Source organism: Anomaloglossus baeobatrachus, chromosome 5 (genome assembly GCF_048569485.1).
Source record: "Anomaloglossus baeobatrachus isolate aAnoBae1 chromosome 5, aAnoBae1.hap1, whole genome shotgun sequence".
Lineage (NCBI taxonomy): Eukaryota > Metazoa > Chordata > Amphibia > Anura > Aromobatidae > Anomaloglossus > Anomaloglossus baeobatrachus.
Window position 1 is genome coordinate 575,902,629 of NC_134357.1, and position 21,586 is coordinate 575,924,214.

General features: G+C 54.2%; 1 protein-coding gene across 1 annotated transcript in view; it reads left to right on the top strand.

Annotated features, from left to right (window-relative positions):
• Window positions 1–6,496: 6,496 nt before the first annotated feature.
• LOC142313098 (uncharacterized) overlaps window positions 6,497–21,586 on the top strand; it is a 131,331-nt gene continuing 116,241 nt past the window's right edge. The window contains 5 exon segments of the mRNA XM_075352083.1: window positions 6,497–6,607; window positions 6,669–6,818; window positions 7,511–7,690; window positions 7,773–7,896; window positions 20,844–20,957. Coding sequence (XP_075208198.1) covers window positions 6,497–6,607; window positions 6,669–6,818; window positions 7,511–7,690; window positions 7,773–7,896; window positions 20,844–20,957 — 679 coding nt within the window.

Consider the following 21,586-nt stretch of genomic DNA (forward strand, 5'->3'; position numbering starts at 1 on the left):
AGTGGAGTCCTGGGGGGAACTTCTTATTACCGAATACGGGGGTAAGTGGGCCCTGCTCCTGAGAGAGAGATCCCTTTTTTATCTCTCCATCCCACATCCCCATCGCTGTCCGCGTGAACTCCATTCCTTTCGCTATCTGGATCATACTTTCTTTCTCTAACCATGGAAGTAAATGTAAGGGAGTTCCCAGCACATCCTGTTCAATCACCACCCATTGTTTCGAATTACCATGAAAATGCCAGTCCAGTAATCTCGTTAGGATAGCTGCCTTGTAATATAACTGAAAATTTGGGAGCCCGTTCCCCCATCACTTTTGTGTCTGGTCAGAGTTTTAATTCCTGTTCGGGGTCTCCTGTTCCCCCAGACAAACCCAGACAAGGCTGTCCGGATCTTGGAGAAGTAACTTAGCGGTAGCTGTATGGCTATTGCCTGAAACAGGAACAGGAACCTCGGTAACACATCCATTTTTATCGCGTTTATACGCCCAAACCACGTCAATCTCTTTTTGTCATATTTCTTTAAGTCCCTGATTGTCCTTTCTAATAAGGGGAAAAAATTGTGATGTACAATTTTTGCTGGATCCCTAGGTACCATAACTCCCAGATATTTTAAAACTGACGGTTGCCACTTAAAAGGGACGTTTTGTGATACTCTCGCAAGGTCTTCTGCCGATAAAGTCAAGTTCATGGCCTCTGATTTGGAAAAATTTACTTTGAAGTTGCTTAAGTTGCCAAACTCTTCGAACTCCTTGAGCAAGGACGGGAAGGATATGTGTGGTTGGGAAATGAACATGAGAAGGTCATCCGCGAATAGAGCCAGCTTACGGTTCTCCCCCCGCCTCTATCCCGTGGATGCTGTTTCTCAGGGCGACCGCAAGGTGCTCCATGACTATGACGTATAAGAGGGGCGACAGTGGACATCCCTGTCTCGTTCCATTGTGGACTAGAAAGGAGGATGATGATAGAAACCCATTTGTCCTGACTTTTGCTGAGGGTTTCGTATACAGGGACGCAATTCTACCCAAAAATTTCTGACCCAAACCCACCTGTCTCAAGGCTGCCATCATAAAGCTCCAACTGACCCGGTCGAAGGCCTTCTCCGCGTCCACTGAAAGTAAACACATGGGGAGAGACTGAGCCCTCGACCGAGCCATCAGGAGGAACAATTTGTTGGTGTTGTCCCGTGCCTCCCGGCCTTTTACAAATCCCACCTGGTCCGTATGTATTATCCCAGGCAGGGACAGGGCAAGTCTGTTGGCAAGTGCTTTAGAGAAAAATTTCAAATCTAAATTAATCAGTGAGATGGGTCTGTAATTTGTAACCAGCGAATGGTCCTTTCCCGGTTTGGGGATAACACATATGTGTGCTTCAAGAGACTGCGCTACCCACTGGGAGTTTTCAGATATGGAGTTAAATACTTTGGTCATGAACGGGGATAACTGAGTCTGAAAAATTTTATAGAACTTGGGGGTAAACCCGTCCGGACCTGGGCTTTTGCCTGAGGGAGAATCCTTGATAATAGATGCCACTTCTGTCTCTGTAAAGTCTGCTTCTAGGTTTTCAACCTCAGTATTGGGTATAGTCGACAGGGCTGTTTTAAGTATGTAATTATTTATTTTAGTCTCCAAAGCTTCTTGTGGCATATCCCCAAATTTGCCCCTAATGTTGTAAAGGTCACTATAATATTTTTGAAACTGCTCCGCTATGTGGATTGGATTCTGAGTCAAAAGGCCGTCCGATTTTTTGATCTTAGGGATGTGACTGGGGTCCCCCCTCGGATGTAATAACCTAGCTAGTGGTCTGCCACATTTGTCCGCATATTCATACATAAATCTTTTTAGTCTATTCCTGTGGCGCTCGTATTGTCGGTCCAGAATGGATTTAAGTTCCTCTCTGTTTTTAACTAGCTCTGTCAGTGTCACCGGGGATAATGTCTGCTTATGGATCTTCTCTAGGTCTGAAATATTCTGAAGTAGAGACAGAATAGTTTGGGCTCTCTCCCTCTTAATCCTAGCCCCATGTTTGATCAGAATCCCTCTCAACACACACTTTAGTGTCTCCCATTGAACAGGTAGGGTAGTAGTGTCTCCTGAGTGTATCTCCAAGAATTCATCTATTGTGTTCTGCAGGTCTTTCAAGCGTCCCTGGTCCCTCAGCAGACTATCATTCAACTGCCAAGACCATGGCCTCCCAGGCCCATCCGGCATAGTGAGGCTCAAAAATATGGGGGCATGATCTGACCAAGAGATACTGCCTATAGAGGCCTGTATCTGCCATGTCAGGGCCTTCTGACTTACAAGGAATAGGTCTATGCGGCTGTACGAAGAGTGAGCCGGGGAAAAGTGTGTAGTCACGGTCTACTGGGTGTAGTTTTCTCCATGCATCCACTAATCTGAGTTCCTGTATACAACGTTTAACCTTCGCTAGTTTCCTTATTGAGAGAAAGTTATGTCCCGACGTTGTCTACCTTAGGGTCCAAAGAGAAGTTTAAATCACCGCCCACGATCACGGTCCCTTCTGCGAATTCATCCAGTGATGACAGGAGAGAGGAGCAGGTCGTCGCCGGATCTCTATTCTGTAGATACCAATTGACAATGGTAAAGATGGATGAGTTAACATTAATTTTCAGGAATATAAATCTTCCCTCCGTGTCCACCCGTGTATCTAGAACTGTGTGCACAAGGGACTTATGAATGCCTATGGACACTCCCTTGGATTTTGACTCTGGGTTGGAACTGTGGACCCAGTTAGTGTAATATCTGTCTCTAAAGATGGGGAGGTGGCCCGTTTTAAAATGTGTTTCTTGGATCAATAGTATATGGACTCTTTTTTTGTGCATGTCAAAAAATATCTGGGAGCGTTTTTGCGGGACATTAAGTCCCCTCACATTTAGTGAACCCCAATTAATCTGCGTCATTCCAATGCGGAGGAACGGTGGGGACGCTAGGGATAGGTTCGGGGATTAGGGAGAGAGAGAGATGTGCAGGCAAGTAGGATAGGAAGAGCAAGGAAAGAGAAGAGGAAATAAAAGAGAAGAGGTAAGAAGGTCGAGAATACAAAAGAAACTACCAACAAAGCAGTAGAAACCAAAGGCAAGGAGGTCAGAGTGCCTCCTGCCTGCAAGGTCACAACAAGACCCTAACGTCGGGTCTAAAAAGACTAAAAGTAACTGTATAGGTATAAGAGAATACCAAACTGTCTAACCTAGGGATGGTGAGACTACGCCACTCCTTTATGGCGTGTTATCCCAATCAGGGAGGGAACTTTCTACAAAGGAGCCCCCTGCCCCGGACTAACAATAAGCAATTATTCAACTTAGTTTGTCAGAGCCCTATATAATGTGAGGACACAAGGTCTAGAGAGAATATTGTGCTATACACCATCAGGGGGTGCCCCCCCGCCCCCTCTTCCAGGAAGGCGGGAGGGAACCCCCCCCCCCTCATAATCAGAAAGACTTAATCCCCCTGGCAAAAAAATTATAGCAAAACTGGGAGGTACATTCTATTGAGAAACAACCCAATGAATTTTTGTTTATAAACCAATAACTCCTTAAACATCAGACTGGTCTTCCTCTTCGAGGGCCACGCATCCGATCACCATCTGGGGCAGCACCCCTTCCCCCCATTGGAAACACCGGCCATTCCTCTATAGGCACCAATAGAATATCCAGGGCTGCAGCAAACGATGGCATATCAGTCGGGTTCCTAAGAACATGCATTCTTCCCGCGTGTCGGACCTGCAGGCGGAAAGGAAATCCCCAGCTGTATTGAAACTCATACGAACGGAGCATGTCCATGAGAGGTTTCAGTGCTCTCCTTCTTTGTAAAGTGAAACGGGATAAGTCCTGCAGAATCTGGACTTGGCTCCCCTCGTATGCTGGTGAAACTCCACTGCGCAACTTAAACAGGATGGCCTCTTTAAGGACATAACGGTGGACCCTGCAAATCACATCTCGAGGTCTGTCATTCTGTGTAGATCTAGGGCCAAGCGCTCTATGCACTCTGTCTAGCTCCAGGGGTTGGCTTGATGGTTCACCCAGAATCTCATTAAACATCACTTGGAGGGCTCTCTGGAGATCCTTAGGTTCAACAGACTCTGGTAAACCCCGGACCCTTAAATTGTTTCTCTGGCCCCTGTTTTCAGCATCGTCCATTGCTTCCACCATATATTGTATTTGGCGGGAGTGTTCATCCAAAATGGCCCCTTGTGCCTGAGTGGTGTCTTCTATATTCTGTATTTTAGCTGCCTGTATTTGGTTCTGAGTGTCCACTCTTTCCACCCCCCCCCCTCAGGGCCGACAGCTCTGTGCGGTATGCCTGTTCCAGCCTTGCTATATATGTCTCCATATCTTCTCTGGTGGGCATAGAAGAGATGTGTGCCCGGATTTCATTAAGTTCTATCAGCACTCCTGGTTCATGTGATCTTATTGTACTTGTGGCAGGCTCTAACTCTGCTTGCATTTCCATATCATACACACTTTGACTCAGGCTGTGTCTCACTGAAGATAGGAGATTTCCACTAGCAGGGCCCTGTTCCCCATTTGCAGCATTAACAGCCTCTGCTTAAGATTTTTTATTGTCCTCCTTCTGTGACGGGGTAAGGGCACCTCTCCCCCCTCCTGAGGCCTCCCCACTGCAGGTCTGCAATCAGCAATGGTGGGGGTTGTACCCATGCTGAAGGAAAAAAGGTGATCCAGCTCAACTGGGGCAAAGTCCGGCATGCAAGGATAACACTCTGGCAGTGCAAGGGTCCAATAGAAGAAAGAAAAATCCAGCTTCCGGAGTAGGCTTGACAAAGAACGCAGGCAGCGTTCGAAACGCGTAGCCTTACGCCACATATGGGCTCCCTATTTTTGTCATCACATTAATTTTTACGTCCTTTAATAAAATTTTGCATCAGTTTTTCTACTACTCCGGAAGCTGGATTTTTCTTTCTTCTGTTGTACCCATGCTCCCTGCTCCAGGGATCCCCTGTACCTGAGACCTTGTATACTGGCTGTCTGGGGTTATCAGCTGCCTCTCCTCCGCTGCCCGGGTGTTTTCCTCCCTCTGTCTCTGCTGTTGCTGGGGCTTCCCCTGCCTCTCCATCTTGGGAGATGTCTGCAGTGCTGTCCTCTGCTTCGGCCCGGTAAGGAAGCCTCTAATTACCTTCTCCTCTGTCCGTGACGCTCCTCTGCTGGGCTCCTGGGTGCTCTCCCTTCTCCTCCGCTGCATATCCTTTTCTTCCAGGCTCTTGGGCTGGTTTAATTGTCAGTAACGTAGTCCGGTGGCAGGAGCTGAGACAAACACGTCCTCACTCCTCCATAGCCAGGACACGCCCCCGGTTCCTTGGTTTTAAAGATGCTATTTGATCCCTAATGTTCTCAAACAAAACGTATGAAACCTTCACAAAACAGCTGTAGTTATACTGAGAATAAATGATACAGGTGAGTCAATTTACTAATTATGTGACTTCTGTAGACAATTGGTCACTCAGGGGCATCATACTACAAGGGACTGAATACAAATACACGTCACAATATTCAGATTTATAGGTTTAAATATTTAAAAAAACATCTATCATTTCCTTTACACTTCACAAATACTTGTTACTTAATGCTGGTATATCACATAAAATCACAAAATGCATTTACATTTGTGGGTATGACGCTAAAATAAGTGGAAACATTCCGGGGGTGTGAATACCTTTACAAGGGGCAAAATTCCTTCATGACTAAAAATATTAGACTAGTTCCCTGGATCAATGTCTCATCACAAAATCTAGTCTTGATAACCTGCCATAATATACTTTTTACGGAAGTCATCCAAGCCCGCCTTGAATGTTTGTAGTCTATGAAGAATTATCAGATCATGTGTCAGAGAGTTCCATATTCTCACTGCTCTTACAGTAAAGAATCCCCATCTGTGATTATGATTGAACCTCCTTGTCATCATTGCAGGCCTCAGTTGTAAAAAGCTCATTAGAAATATCTCAGTCATGCCCCTGATATACTTGTACATTGTAATAAAATCGCCCCATAGACTTTGTGTTTCCAAATGAATAATCCCAAGCTTGCTAACCTGTCCTCCTAGTGTAGTCCTTCCATTCCTTTAATGGTCGCTCTTCTCTGCACCCGCTCTAGCTCAGTTATGTCCTCCTCATTCACTGGAGCCCGAAATTGTGCAGAATATTGTAAGTGTGGCCGCACTAGTGACTTGTATAGAGGCAAAACTGTTCTTATATAGAGCATCTGTGCCTCGTTCACTTCATCCTATTATGTTATCTGCCTCGGCAGCAGCTTCCTGGCACTGGTTGGTTTTCTCGTCCTCCCGCACACCCACGATTTTTTCAGGGTCATTATTATGCAGTAATTTTGCAAATATTTTTTAAAAAATTGCAGTTTAAAAATCAGCCAAAAAAGTCTGCAAAGCTAAAAACCTGCAAGCATACAAAAAAAAACAAACAAAAAAACAAAACAAGCAAACCGATGAATATTATAAAATAGTCACGTTCCATATATGTCAAGTAAAAGCCGGTTCTTAATATTATTGGATCAAGAATCTTCATTTCGGTTCCTGCAGCCCCAAAACCATGAATTGTCTTCTCCTTCATGCCATATAAAGTCTCCAGTAATTATATTACGGTATAGGATTCTTTATGATGTCACATCGTCATCTTCTCCACATTCAGGTCCCTACAATATCGGATCCTCTCAGTGGAGATCTTCTATATAAGAAAATTCTCCTAATTGACCTATCAAGGATGGATAAGGACAGGGACAAGATGGCGGAGAGGATATTACACCTCACCCTAGAGATCCTCTTACGGCTTACTGGAAAGGTGAGAGATTCTGATGACGTCACATTACATCATTCTTATCTATGGGAATAAAGGCGGCATGACACGCTACGATATGTCTGCCGATATGTCGTCGGGGTCACGGATTCCGTGACGCACATCCGGCATCGTTAGAGATATCGTAGCATGTGACAGCTACGAACGAGTGTTAACGAGCAAAAATACTCACCTTATCGTTGCTCGTTGACACGTCGTTCATTTTCATAATGTCGTTCCTCCTTCTGTGCGCCGGTTGTTCATCGTTCCCGGTGCAGCACACTTCGCTACGTGTGACACCGCGTGAACGAGGAACTACAGCTTACCTGCGTCCCGCCGGCAATGAGGAAGGAAGAAGGTGGGCGGAATGTTATGTCCCGCTCATCTCCGCCCCTCCGCTTCTATTGGGCGGCCGCTGTGTGACGTCGCTGCGACGCCGAACGTCCCTCACCCTTCAGGAAGAGGATGTTCGCCGCACACAGTGAGGTCGTGCGGAAGGTAAGTACATGTGACGGGAGTTAACGACTTTGTGCGCCACGGGCAAAAAATTGCCTGTGACACACAAACGACGGGGGCGGGTTCGATCGCACGATATATCGTCCCGTGTAAAGCAACCTTTACAGATGGACAGAACTGGAGAGGTGAGGACTCTGGAAATGTCTGTAGTGAGATTTATTACTGTGTCTCTCCATAACCAGGATTACACAGGAGTGAAGAAGACCTCTAGTGAGCGCTGTCAGGCCCCTGTGTCTGAGGGATGGGGAAGACCCCTGAGCCCAATCATGGGGCCTCCACCTCACCCCCCGATACATGAGGACATCAATGACCAGAAGATCCTAGAACTCACCTACAAGATGATTGAGCTGCTGACTGGAGAGGTGACACTGCTGGGAATGCTGGGACATTATACAGTAACGCTATGAAGGGATCGGGGGGTGACGGTATCATTGTATGTGTCAGGTTCCTATAAGGTGTCAGGACGTCACCGTCTATTTCTCCATGGAGGAGTGGGAGTATTTAGAAGGACACAAAGATCTGTACAAGGACGTCATGATGAAGGATCCCCAGCCCCTCACATCACCAGGTAATAGACAGGACTAAATACACACGGCCTATAATCAGGGGCGTAACGACCGCGGTCGCAGCGGTCGCCACCACGACCGGGACCGGGCAGGTTTGGGGCCCGCGGCTGGCGCCCGCCGTTCAGTGAAACAGCCGGCTCCTCTCAGCTGTTACTTTACTTTCAAACAGTAGCGCAGCTACCGGGGGAGGGGGGGCCCGTGCTCAGAGGACGCCCAACCGGAGCTGCGCTACTGTTAACTATATCGGCGCATACAGCGCGCCGATATAGTTAACCTCTGCGGTAGTACTGGGAAATATGATTTCCCAGCACTGCTGCATGAGCGCAAGCGCAGGACATCAGAGTCCCAGCGTGGTGACGTCACCGCAAAGCGCCGGGACTTTGATATCTTGCGTGCGCGATATCATACATACCTACATAAAAAATACATATATAAATCCCAGCGTAGTGTGTGTGTGTGTATGTATGTATATATGTATATGTGTGTGTGTATATATATATATATATATATATATATATATATATATATATATATATATATATATATATATATATATATATATATATATATATACAGTGCATACACACACACTAGGCTGGGATAAATATATATGCAGCATATATATATATATATATATATATATACTAGAAGGTGGCCCGATTCTACGCATCGGGTATTCTAGAATTTACGTATTGTGTAGTTCATGTATGATTTTTGTTATATATATATATATATATATATGTAGATGTTGTTGTGTGTAGTTACCAAGTGTTTGTGTAGGGGCTGTACATGTTCTGGGTGTTGTCTGGGTGTGATGGGGGGTGAGAGCAGTGTTGTTTGTGTGTTGCGTTGTTTGTGGAGCGCTGTGTGTGTAGCGTTGTGTGTGTGTGTTGCGCGGTTTGTGTGTGTGGTGTGTTTTGGGGGGAGGTATGTTTTGTGCAATGTGTGTGTTGTGCGGTATGTGCGTATATTTGTGTGTGCAGCGTTGTCTGTGTGTGGGTGTCTGTGTAGGGCAGTTGTTTGTGTTTCCCAGTGTGTGTGTGTGTTGTGTTGTGCAGTGCGCGCGCGCGCGTGTGTGTGTTGGGGGGAGGTGTGCACTTCCCATCGTGCTCCATCCCCCATGCAGCGCACTCCCCATCGTGCTCCATCCCCCATGCAGCGCACTCCCTATCATGCTCCATCTCCCATCCTGCGCACTCCCAAACGTGCTCCATCCGCCATGCTGCGCACTCCGAAACGTGCTCCATCCGCCATGCTGCGCACTCCCAAACGTGCTCCATCCGCCATGCTGCGCACTTCCAAACGTGCTCCATCCGCCATGCTGCGCACTCCCAAACGTGCTCCATCCGCCATGCTGCGCACTCCCAAACGTGCTCCATCCGCCATGCTGCGCACTTCCAAACGTGCTCCATCCGCCATGCTGTGCACTCCTAAACGTGCTCCATCTGCCATGCTGCGCCAGCATCAGCCTCTCTACCCGCAGCATCAGCCTCTCTGCCCGCAGCATCAGCCTCTCTGTCCCCAGCATCAGCCTCTCTGTCCCCAGCATCAGCCTCTCTGTCCCCAGCATCAGCCTCTCTGTCCCCAGCATCAGCCTCTCTGTCCCCAACATCAGCCTCTCTGTCCCCAGCATCAGCCTCTCTTCTCCCAGCATCAGCCTCTCTCATCCCAGCATCAGCCTCTCTGTCCCCAGCATCAGCCTCTCTGTCCCGAGCATCAGCCTCTCTGTCCCCAGCATCAGCCTCTCCTCTCTGTCCCCAGCATCAGCTTCTCTCCTCCCAGCCTTCCCCAGCATCAGCCTCTCTCCTCTCAGCCTCCCCCAGCATCAGCCTCTCTCCTCCCAGCCTCCCCCAGCATCAGCCTCTCTTCTTCCAGCCTCCCTAAGCATCAGCCTCTCTCCTTCCAGCCTCCCCCAGCATCAGCCTCCCTCTCCCAGCCTTCCCCAGGATCAGCCTCTCTCCTCCCAGCCTCCGTCCTCCCAGCCTTCCCCAGCATCAGCTTTCCCCTTCCAGCCTCCCTCAGCATCAGCCTTCCCCAGCATCAGCCTCTCTCCTCCCAGCCTCAGCCTCTCTCCTTCCAGCCTCCCCCAGCATCAGCCTCTCTCCTTCCAGCCTCCCTCAGCATCAGCCTCCCCTTCCCAGCCTTCCCCTGGATCAGCCTCTCTCCTCCCAGCCTCCTTCCTCCCAGCCTCCTCCTCCCAGCCTCCTTCAGCATCAGGCTTCTCCTCCCAGCCTCCTTCAGCATCAGGCTTCCCCTCCCAGTCTCCCCCAGCATCAGCCTCCCCCTCCCAGCCTTCCCCAAGATCAGCCTCTCTGCTCCCAGCCTCCTCCAGCATCAGCCTCCCTCTCCCAGCCTTCCCCAGGATCAGCCTCTCTCCTCCCAGCCTTCCCCAGGATCAGCCTCTCTCCTCCCAGCCTCCGTCCAGCCTTCCCCAAGATCAGCCTCTCTGCTCCCAGCCTCCTCCAGCATCAGCCTCCCTCTCCCAGCCTTCCCCAGGATCAGCCTCTCTCCTCCCAGCCTCCGTCCAGCCTTCCCCAAGATCAGCCTCTCTGCTCCCAGCCTCCTCCAGCATCAGCCTCCCTCTCCCAGCCTTCCCCAGGATCAGCCTCTCTCCTCCCAGCCTCCGTCCAGCCTTCCCCAAGATCAGCCTCTCTGCTCCCAGCCTCCTCCCAGCATCAGCCTCCCTCTCCCAGCCTTCCCCAGGATCAGCCTCTCTCCTCCCAGCCTCCGTCCAGCCTTCCCCAAGATCAGCCTCTCTGCTCCCAGCCTCCTCCAGCATCAGCCCCCCTCTCCCAGCCTTCCCCAGGATCAGCCTCTCTCCTCCCAGCCTCCGTCCAGCCTTCCCCAAGATCAGCCTCTCTGCTCCCAGCCTCCTCCAGCACGCCGTGCTCCTCTGGCGACACTCACACACACGATCGCATCCACTCACACACACGATCGCATCCACTCACACACACGATCGCATCCACTCACACACACGATCGCATCCACTCACACACACGATCGCATACACTCACACACACCTGATCCCGACACTCACACACACCCGATCGCATACACTCACACACACAGACACTGACGATATCGCACATACGCGGTCACAGTCACAACATCCGTAGATACCACATGCTTCTGGCCATGTGATCCTCCGTCAGGTCCTGGAAGGTCACAACAGCACAGTATCGAGGCCGAGAAGCAAGGGATATCGCCGGATGCTGTGAGTGTGTGGATGCGATGTGATGTGTGTGTGAGGTGTGTGTGAGAGTGAGTGTGAGAGTGAGTGTGAGAGTGAGTGTGAGCTGATGTGTGTGTGTGTGTGTGCGTGTGGATCTTCCGCCGCTACAGGACCTCGATGCGCTTGTAACCATGCCAACGTATCCCGTCCCCCGCTCGCACGGGAGCCCACACCACTCCCGTGCGAGCGGGGGATGGGGGATGGGGGGGGGGGGAGTACAGTACTCACCTCCGTGACAGCTCTGTCAGTTCGGGGAATACGCGGGGGGAGGTGGGCGGGGCCAGAGCTAACGTGCGTTGCGTGAGGGGGGCGGGGCGTGGCGTGGCCGAATTGCCAATGCCTGCAGGGTGCCGGGGCGAGAGGCCAATCTGTGGGGGGGGGCGGAGGCTGGGCGAGCGGCTGGCCAATCCGTGTGGGGGCGAGCCCAGCGGCCAATCAGCTTTGTGTCACCGTAAGGACACAATGTCACCGGAAGGACACAATTTTGAAGCATGACAGACAGACAGACAGACAGAATAAGGCAATTATATATATAGATATATATACCAGGATAGGCCCACACCCTGGGGGCCAAATTTATGTCACAATAGGGCCCAGTCTTATATATATATTTATTTTTATATAGTTATATTTATCCCAGTAGTGTAGTTAATGTATGATTTTTGTTATATATATATATCTATATATATAATTGCCTTATTCTGTCTGTCTGTCTGTCTGTCTGTCTGTCTTGCTCCAAAATTGTGTCCTTACGGTGACACAAAGCTGATTGGCCGCTGGGCTCGCCATGGCCCCACCCCCCCGCACGGATTGGCCGCTCGCCCAGGCTGCGCCCCCACACGGATTGGCTGGCCGCTCGCCCAGGCTCCGCCCCCCCCACAGATTGGCCTCTCGCCCCGGCACCCTGCAGGCATTGGCAACTCGGCCACGCCCCGCCCCCCTCACGCAATGCACGCTAGCTCTGGCCCCGCCCCCCCACGCATTCCCCGAACCGACACGGTCAGGGAGCCACGACTACCAGGTGAGTACTGTACCCCTGGGAGCCCACATCAGCGTACGCCGCCAAACCAGCCGACACATACCCTCGCATTGCTGGGGCTGGCCGGCGTATGCTGGTGTGGGCTCCCGTGCGAGCGGGGGGACGAGATACGCTGGTAACCATGGTAGCATAGTTACCAGCGCATCAAGGTCCTGCAGCGGCGGAACATACACACACGCACACACATAACAGCACACACATACACACACACACATCAGATCACACTCACTCTCACACACACCTCACACACATCACATCGCATCCACATACTCACAACATCCTGGGATATCGCTTGCTTCTCGGCGACGATACTGTGCTGTGAGCTTCCAGGACCTGCCGGAGGATCACATGGCCAGAAGCATGTGGTATCTCCGGATGTTGTGAGTATAAGCGCGTATGTGCAATATCGTCAGTATGTGTGTGAGTGTATGCGATCGGGTGTGTGTGAGTGTATGCGATCGGGTGTGTGTGAGTGTATGCGATCGGGTGTGTGTGAGAGTATGCGATCGGATCTGTGAGTGTCGGCAGAGGAGCACGGCGTGCTGGAGGAGGCTGGGAGGAGAGAGGCTGATCCTGGGGAAGGCTGGGATGGGGAGGCTGAGAGAAGAGAGGCTGATGCTGGGGGAGGCTGAGGCTGGGGTAGGCTGGGAGGAGAGAGGCTGATGCTGGGGGAGGCTGAGGCTGGGGTAGGCTGGGAGGAGAGAGGCTGATGCTGGGAGGAGAGAGGCTGATGCTGGGGGAGGCTGGGGTAGGCTGGGAGTAGAGAGGCTGATGCTGGGAGTAGAGAGGCTGATGCTGGGAAGAGAGAGGCTGATGCTTGGAAGAGAGAGGCTGATGCTGGGAGGAGAGAGGCTGATGCTGGGGGAGGCTGAGGCTGGGGGAGGCTGAGGCTGGGGTAGGCTGGGAGGAGAGAGGCTGATGCTGGGGACAGAAAAGGCTGATGCTGGGAGTAGAGAGGCTGATGCTGGGAAGAGAGAGGCTGATGCTGGGAAGAGAGAGGCTGATGCTGGGAGGAGAGAGGCTGATGCTGGGGGAGGCTGATGCTGGGGGAGGCTGAGGCTGGGGTAGGCTGGGAGGAGAGAGGCTGATGCTGGGGACAGAAAAGGCTGATGCTGGGAGGAGAGAGGCTGATGCTGGGAGGAGAGAGGCTGATGCTGGGAGGAGAGAGGCTGATGCTGAGGGAGGCTGAGGCTGGAGTAGGGTGGGAGGAGAGAGGCTGATGCTGGGAGGAGAGAGGCTGATGCTGGGAGGAGAGAGGCTGATGCTAGGGACAGAAAAGGCTGATGCTGGGAGGAGAGAGGCTGATGCTGGGGACAGAAAAGGCTGATGCTGGGAGGAGAGAGGCTGATGCTGGGATGAGAGAGGCTGATGCTGGGGACAGAGATGCTGATGCTGGGGACAGAGAGGCTGATGCTGGGAGGAGAGAGGCTGATGCTGCGGGTAGAGAGGCTCATGCTGGGAGGAGAGAGGCTGATGCTGCGGGCAGAGAGGCTGATGCTGCGGGTAGAGAGGCTGATGCTGGTGCAGCATGGGGGATGGAGCACGATGGGGGGTGCGCAGCATGGGGGATGTAGCACGTTTGGGAGTGCGCAGCATGGCGGATGGAGCACGTTTGGGAGTGCGCAGCATGGCGGATGGAGCACGTTTGGGAGTGCGCAGCATGGCGGATGGAGCACGTTTGGGAGTGCGCAGCATGGCGGATGGAGCACGTTTGGGAGTGCGCAGCATGGCGGATGGAGCACGTTTGGGAGTGCGCAGCATGGGGGATGCAGCACGATGGGGAGTGCGGAGTATGGCGGATGGAGCACGTTTGGGAGTGCGCAGCATGGCGGATGGACCACGTTTGGAAGTGCGCAGCATGGCGGATGGAGCAAGTTTGGAAGTGCGCAGCATGGCGGATGGAGCACGTTTGGGAGTGCGCAGCATGGGAGATGGAGCACGATGGGGGGTGCGCAGCATAGGGGATGGAGCACGATGGGGAGTGCGCTGCATGGGGGATGGAGCACGATGGGGAGTGCGGAGTATGGCGGATGGAGCACGTTTGGGAGTGCGCAACATGGCGGATGGAGCACGTTTGGGAGTGCGCAGCATGGTGGATGGAGCACGTTTGGGAGTGCGCAGCATGGCGGATGGAGCACATTTGGGAGTGCACAGCATGGGAGATGGAGCACAATGGGGGGTGCGCAGCATAGGGGATGGAGCACGATGGGGAGTGCGCTGCATGGGGGATGGAGCACGATGGGGAGTGCGCTGCATGGGGGATGGAGCACGATGGGGGGTGCGCAGCATAGGGGATGGAGCACGATGGGGAGTGAGCTGCATGGGGGATGGAGCACGATGGGGAGTGCGGAGTATGGCGGATGGAGCACGTTTGGGAGTGCGCAACATGGCGGATGGAGCACGTTTGGGAGTGCGCAGCATGGTGGATGGAGCACGTTTGGGAGTGCGCAGCATTGCGGATGGAGCACGTTTGGGAGTGCACAGCATGGGAGATGGAGCACGATGGGGGGTGCGCAGCATAGGGGATGGAGCACGATGGGGAGTGCGCTGCATGGGGGGGATGGAGCACGATGGGGAGTGTGCTGCATGGGGGATGGAGCACGATGGGAAGTGCACACCTCCCCCCAACACACACACACACACGCGCGCACTGCACAACACACCACACACACACACTGGGAACCACAAACAACTGCCCTACACAGACACCCACACACACAGACAATGCTGCACACACACAAAACCCAACACACAAACACCGCGGCACACACAAATATACGTACATACCGCACAACACACATATTGCACAAAACATACCTCCCCCAAAACACACCACACACACACAAACCGCGCAACACACACACACACACAACGCTACAGACACACAGCGCTCCACAAACAACGCAACACACATACAACACCGCTCTCACCCCCCGTCACACCCAGACAACACCCAGAACATGTACAGCGCCCTACACAAACACTTGGTAACTACACACAACAACATCTATATATATATATATATATATATATATAACAAAAATCATACATGAACTACACAATACGTAAATTCTAGAATACCCGATGCGTAGAATCGGGCCACCTTCTAGTGTGTATATATATATATATATATATATATATATATATATATGTTGTTGTGTGTAGTTACCAAGTGTTTGTGTAGGGCGCTGTACATGTTCTGGGTGTTGTCTGGGTGTGGAGGGGGGTGACAGCGGTGTTGTATGTGTGTTGCGTTGTTTGTGGAGCGCTGTGTGTCTGTAGCGTTGTGTGTGTGTGTTGCGCGGTTTGTGTGGGTGTGGTGTGTTTTGGGGGGAGGTATGTTTTGTGCAATGTGTGTGTTGCGTGGTATGTGCGTATATTTATGTATGCCGCGGTGTTTGTGTGTTGGGTGTTGTGTGTGTGCAGCGTTGTCTGTGTGTGTGGGTGTCTGTGTAGGGCGGTGTTTGTGGTTCCCAGTGTGTGTGTGGTGTGGTGTGTGTGTGTGTGTGTGTGTGTGTTGGGGGGAGGTGTGCACCTCCCATCGTGCTCCATCCCCCATGCTGCGCACCCCCCATCGTGCTCCATCCGCCATGCTGCGCACTCCCAAACGTGCTCCATCCGCCATGCTGCGCACTCCCAAACGTGCTCCATCCGCCATGCTGCGCACTCCCAAACGTGGTCCATCCGCCATGCTGCGCACTCCCAAACATGCTCCATCCGCCATGCTGCGCACTCCCAAACGTGCTCCATCCGCCATGCTGCGCAGTCCCAAACGTGCTCCATCCGCCATGCTGCGCACTCCCAAACGTGCTCCATCCCCCATGCTGCGCACTCCCCATCGTGCTCCATCCTCCATGCTGCGCACCCCCCATCGTGCTCCATCCCCCATGCTGCACCAGCATCAGCCTCTCTGCCCCCAGCATCAGCCTCTCTGCCCCCAGCATCAGCCTCTCTCCTCCCAGCATCAGCCTCTCTCCTCCCAGCATCAGCCTCTCTCCTCCCAGCATCAGCCTCTCTGCTCCCAGCATCAGCCTCTCTGTCCCCAGCATCAGCCTTTCTCCTCCCAGCCTCAGCCTCCCCCAGCATCAGCCTCTCTTCTCTCAGCCTCCCCCCTCCCAGCTTCCCTCCTCCCAGCCTCCCCCAGCATCAGCCTCTCCCCTCCCAGCCTCCCCCAGCATCAGCCTCCCCCAGCATCAGCCTCTCTCCTTCCAGCCTCCCCCAGCATCAGCCTCCCCCAGCATCAGCCTCTCTCCTCCCAGACTCCCTCCTCCCAGCCTTCCCCAGGATCAGCCTCTCTCCTCCCAGCCTCCCTCTTCCCAGCCTTCCCCAGCATCAGCCTCCACCTCCCAGCCTCCCTCAGCATCAGCCTCCCCCAGCATCAGCCTCTCTCCTTCCAGCCTCCCCCAGCATCAGCCTCCCCCAGCATCAGCCTCTCTCCTTCCAGCCTCCCCCAGCATCAGCCTCCCCCAGCATCAGGCTCTCTCCTCCCAGCCTCCCTCCTCCCAGCCTTCCCCAGGATCAGCCTCTCTCCTCCCAGCCTCCCTCTTCCCAGCCTTCCCCAGCATCAGCCTCCACCTCCCAGCCTCCCTCAGCATCAGCCTCCCCCAGCATCAGCCTCTCTCCTTCCAGCCTCCCCCAGCATCAGCCTCCCCCAGCATCAGCCTCTCTCCTCCCAACCTCCCCCAGCATCAGCCTCCCCCTCCCAGCCTCCCCCAGCATCAGCCTCCCCCAGCATCAGCCTCTCTCCTTCCAGCCTCCCCCAGCATCAGCCTCCCCCAGCATCAGCCTCCGCCTCCCAGCCTCCCCCAGCATCAGCCTCCGCCTCCCAGCCACCCCCAGCATCAGCCTCTCTTCTCCCAGCCTCCCCCAGCATCAGCCTCTCTCCTCCCAGCCTCCCCCAGCATCAGCCTCTCTCCTCCCAGCCTCCCCTAGCATCAGCCTCCCCCTCCCAGCCTCCCCCAGCATCAGACTCCCCCAGCATCAGCCTCTCTCCTTCCAGCCTCCCCCAGGCATCAGCCTCCCCCAGCATCAGCCTCTCTCCTCCCAGCCTCCCCCAGCATCAGCCTCCCCCTCCCAGCCTCCCCCAGCATCAGCCTCCCCCAGCATCAGCCTCTCTCCTTCCAGCCTCCCCCAGCATCAGCCTCCCCCAGCATTAGCCTCTCTCATCCCAGCCACCTCCAGCATCAGCCTCCCCCAGCATCAGCCTCTCTCCTCCCAGCCTCCCCCAGCATCAGCCTCCCCCAGCATCAGCTTACACCCTCCCAGCCTCCCCCAACATCAGCCTCCCCCAGCATCAGCCTCTCTCCTTCCAGCCTCCCCCAGCATCAGCCTCCCCCAGCATCAGCCTCTCTCATCCCAGCCACCCCCAGCATCAGCCTCCCCCAGCATCAGCCTCTCTCCTCCCAGCCTCCCCCAGCATCAGCCTCCCCCAGCATCAGCCTACACCCTCCCAGCCTCCCCCAACATCAGCCTCCCCCAGCATCAGCCTCCCCCTCCCAGCCTTCCCCAGGATCAGCCTCTCTCCTCCCAGCCTCCTCCAGCACGCCGTGCTCCTCTGCTGCCACTCACAGATCCGATCGCATACACTCACACACACACACACACACCCGATCGCATACACTCACACCCACCCGATCGCATACACTCACACCCACCCGATCGCATCCGCCATGCTGCGCACTCCCAAACGTGGTCCATCCGCCATGCTGCGCACTCCCAAATGTGCTTTATCCGCCATGCTGCGCACTCCCAAACGTGCTCCATCCGCCATGCTGCGCACTCCCAAACATGCTCCATCCGCCATGCTGCGCACTCCCAAACGTGGTCCATCCGCCATGCTGCGCAGTCCCAAACGTGCTCCATCCGCCATGCTGCGCACTCCCAGATGTGCTCCATCCCCCATGCTGCGCACTCCCCATCGTGCTCCATCCCCAATGCTGCGCACCCCCCATCGTGCTCCATCCCCCATGCTGCACCAGCATCAGCCTCTCTGCCCCCAGCATCAGCCTCTCTGCCCCCAGCATCAGCCTCTCTGCCCCCAGCATCAGCCTCTCTCCTCCCAGCATCAGCCTCTCTCCTCCCAGCATCAGCCTCTCTCCTCCCAGCATCAGCCTCTCTGCTCCCAGCATCAGCCTCTCTGTCCCCAGCATCAGCCTCTCTCCTCCCAGCCTCAGCCTCCCCCAGCATCAGCCTCTCTTCTCTCAGCCTCCCCCCTCCCAGCCTCCCTCCTCCCAGCCTCCCCCAGCATCAGCCTCTCTACTCCCAGCCTCCCCCAGCATCATCCTTTCTCCTTCCAGCCTCCCCAGCATCAGCCTCCCCCAGCATCAGCCTCTCTCCTCCCAGCCTCCCTCCTCCCAGCCTTCCCCAGGATCAGCCTCTCTCCTCCCAGCCTCCCTCTTCCCAGCCTTCCCCAGCATCAGCCTCCACCTCCCAGCCTCCCTCAGCATCAGCCTCCCCCAGCATCAGCCTCTCTCCTTCCAGCCTCCCCCAGCATCAGCCTCCCCCAGCATCAGCCTCTCTCCTTCCAGCCTCCCCCAGCATCAGCCTCCCCCAGCATCAGCCTCTCTCCTCCCAGCCTCCCTCCTCCCAACCTCCCCCAGCATCAGCCTCCCCCAGCATCAGCCTCCCCCAGCATCAGCCTCTCTCCTTCCAGCCTCCCCCAGCATCAGCCTCCCCCAGCATCAGCCTCTGCCTCCCAGCCTCCCCCAGCATCAGCCTCCGCCTCCCAGCCTCCCCCAGCATCAGCCTCTCTCCTCCCAGCCTCCCCCAGCATCAGCCTCTCTCCTCCCAGCCTCCCCTAGCATCAGCCTCCCCCTCCCAGCCTCCCCCAGCATCAGCCTCCCCCAGCATCAGCCTCTCTCCTTCCAGCCTCCCCCAGCATCAGCCTCCCCCAGCATCAGCCTCTCTCCTCCCAGCCTCCCCCAGCATCAGCCTCCCCCTCCCAGCCTCCCCCAGCATCAGCCTCCCCCAGCATCAGCCTCTCTCCTTCCAGCCTCCCCCAGCATCAGCCTCCCCCAGCATTAGCCTCTCTCATCCCAGCCACCCCCAGCATCAGCCTCCCCCAGCATCAGCCTCTCTCCTCCCAGCCTCCCCCAGCATCAGCCTCCCCCAGCATCAGCCTACACCCTCCCAGCCTCCCCCAGCATCAGCCTCCCCCTCCCAGCCTCCCCCAGCATCAGCCTCCCCCAGCATCAGCCTCTCTCCTTCCAGCCTCCCCCAGCATCAGCCTCCCCCAGCATTAGCCTCTCTCATCCCAGCCACCCCCAGCATCAGCCTCCCCCAGCATCAGCCTCTCTCCTCCCAGCCTCCCCCAGCATCAGCCTCCCCCAGCATCAGCCTACACCCTCCCAGCCTCCCCCAGCATCAGCCTCCCCCTCCTAGCCTTCCCCAGGATCAGCCTCTCTCCTCCCAGCCTCCTCCAGCACGCCGTGCTCCTCTGCCGCCACTCACAGATCCGATCGCATACACTCACACACACACACACACCCACCCGATCGCATACACTCACACCCACCCGATCGCATACACTCACACCCACCCGATCGCATACACTCACACCCACCCGATCGCATACACTCACACCCACCCGATCGCATACACTCACACACACCCGATCGCATACACTCACACACACACTGACGATATTGCACATACGCGCTCACACTCACAACATCCGGAGATACCATATGCTTCTGGCCATGTGATCCTCTGCCAGGTCCTGGAAGCTCACAGCACAGTATCGCGGCCGAGAAGCAAGCGATATCTCCGGATGCTGTGAGTGTGTGGATGCGATGTGATGTGTGTGTGAGGTGTGTGTGAGAGTGAGTGTGATCTGATGTGTGTGTGTATGTGTGTGTCTGTTGTTATGTGTGTGCGTGTGGATGTTCAGCCGCTGCAGGACCTTGATGCGCTGGTAACTATGCTACCATGGTTACCAGCGCATCACGTCCCCCACTCGCACGGGAGCCCACACCAGCATCCGGCGGCAAACCCCAGCAATGCGAGGGTTTGTGTCGGCTGGGTTGGCGGCGTACGCTGATGTGGGCTCCCGGGGGTACAGTACTCACCTGGGAGTCGTGTCTCCGTGTCAGTTCGGGGGATGCGTGCGGGGGGCGGGGCCAGAGCGAGCGTGCATTGCGTGAGGGTGGCGGGGCGTGGCCGAGTTGCCAATACGTGCAGGGTGCCGGGGCGAGAGGCCAATCCGTGTGGGGGGCGGAGCCTGTGCGAGCGGCCGGCCAATCCGTGTGGAGGGGGAGCCAGGGCGAGCGACCAATCCGTGCGGGGGGCGGGGCCATGGCGAGGCCAGCGGCCAATCCGCTTTGTGTCACCGTAAGGACACAATTTTGGAGCAAGACAGACAGACAGACAGACAGAATAAGGCAATTATATATATAGATATATTTACATCCAGTGCATACACACACACTAGGCTGGGATAAATATAAGTATATATATAATATATATACACACCAGGATAGGCCCACACCTTGGGTCACAATAGGGCCCAGTCTGGGAGACAAATAATGTATATATGACTTAGAACTCTACTGACCAACGTCCGGAGGTAGGCCCAGGTCTAAATTTCGCACCGGGGCCCATCGCACTCTAGTTACACCACTGCCTATAATTATCTGTATGTAAGGAATGAATTCAGTCCCTGTATGTGTCTCCTCCAGCTCTATCCAGTAAGAGGACAACACCAGAGAGATGTCCCCGTCCTCTTCTCCCACAGGACTGTAACCAAGAAGATCCCGATGTTCCTCAGGATGTGTCTCCTCCAGCTCTATCCAGTAAGAGATATCTACTCATGCACTTTCTGCACTAATTTTGTGTTTACATTTTTAGACTTTCTGCTCTGTTTTTTTCAGCTGTATTTTCTGTTTCTGCTTCTTCTGCTGTTTGTTTCTAGTCCCTTCTCTATGTTGTTGTGAAGGTAACTCAAAGACCTGCAGAGGGTTCATGAATACCCTGTTTCCCTTAAAATAAGCCCTAGTTACAGGCAGGTCCAGCGTTCGGAGGAGTCAAACTGTGCAATTTCTCAGGAACCCCACTTTCTTAAGGACCTCATCAGTTGCATTCGGAAGTTGATTGTTTAAGGACCTTTGATGAAGTCATGTGACATGATGTAACCAAAGGTCTCTTAATTGCATGCATCTAAAAAAACTGAACAGGACACAGGCTGGCATACAGGACTGGTATTAGGTGTAAGGGAGAGCAAACTGGGCAATTTCACAGGGCCCCCATTCTCCTAGTGGCCCCAGTGTTTTATATATCGATTATAGGACTGCTTAAGAACCTTTTTGACATCACGCCATGTGACCAAAGGTTTCTTAATTGCAGGAGTATAAAGCTGAAGAGGAGACAGGCTGGTGTGTGTGTGTGTGTGTGTGTGTGTGTGTGTGTGTGTGTGTGTGGATAA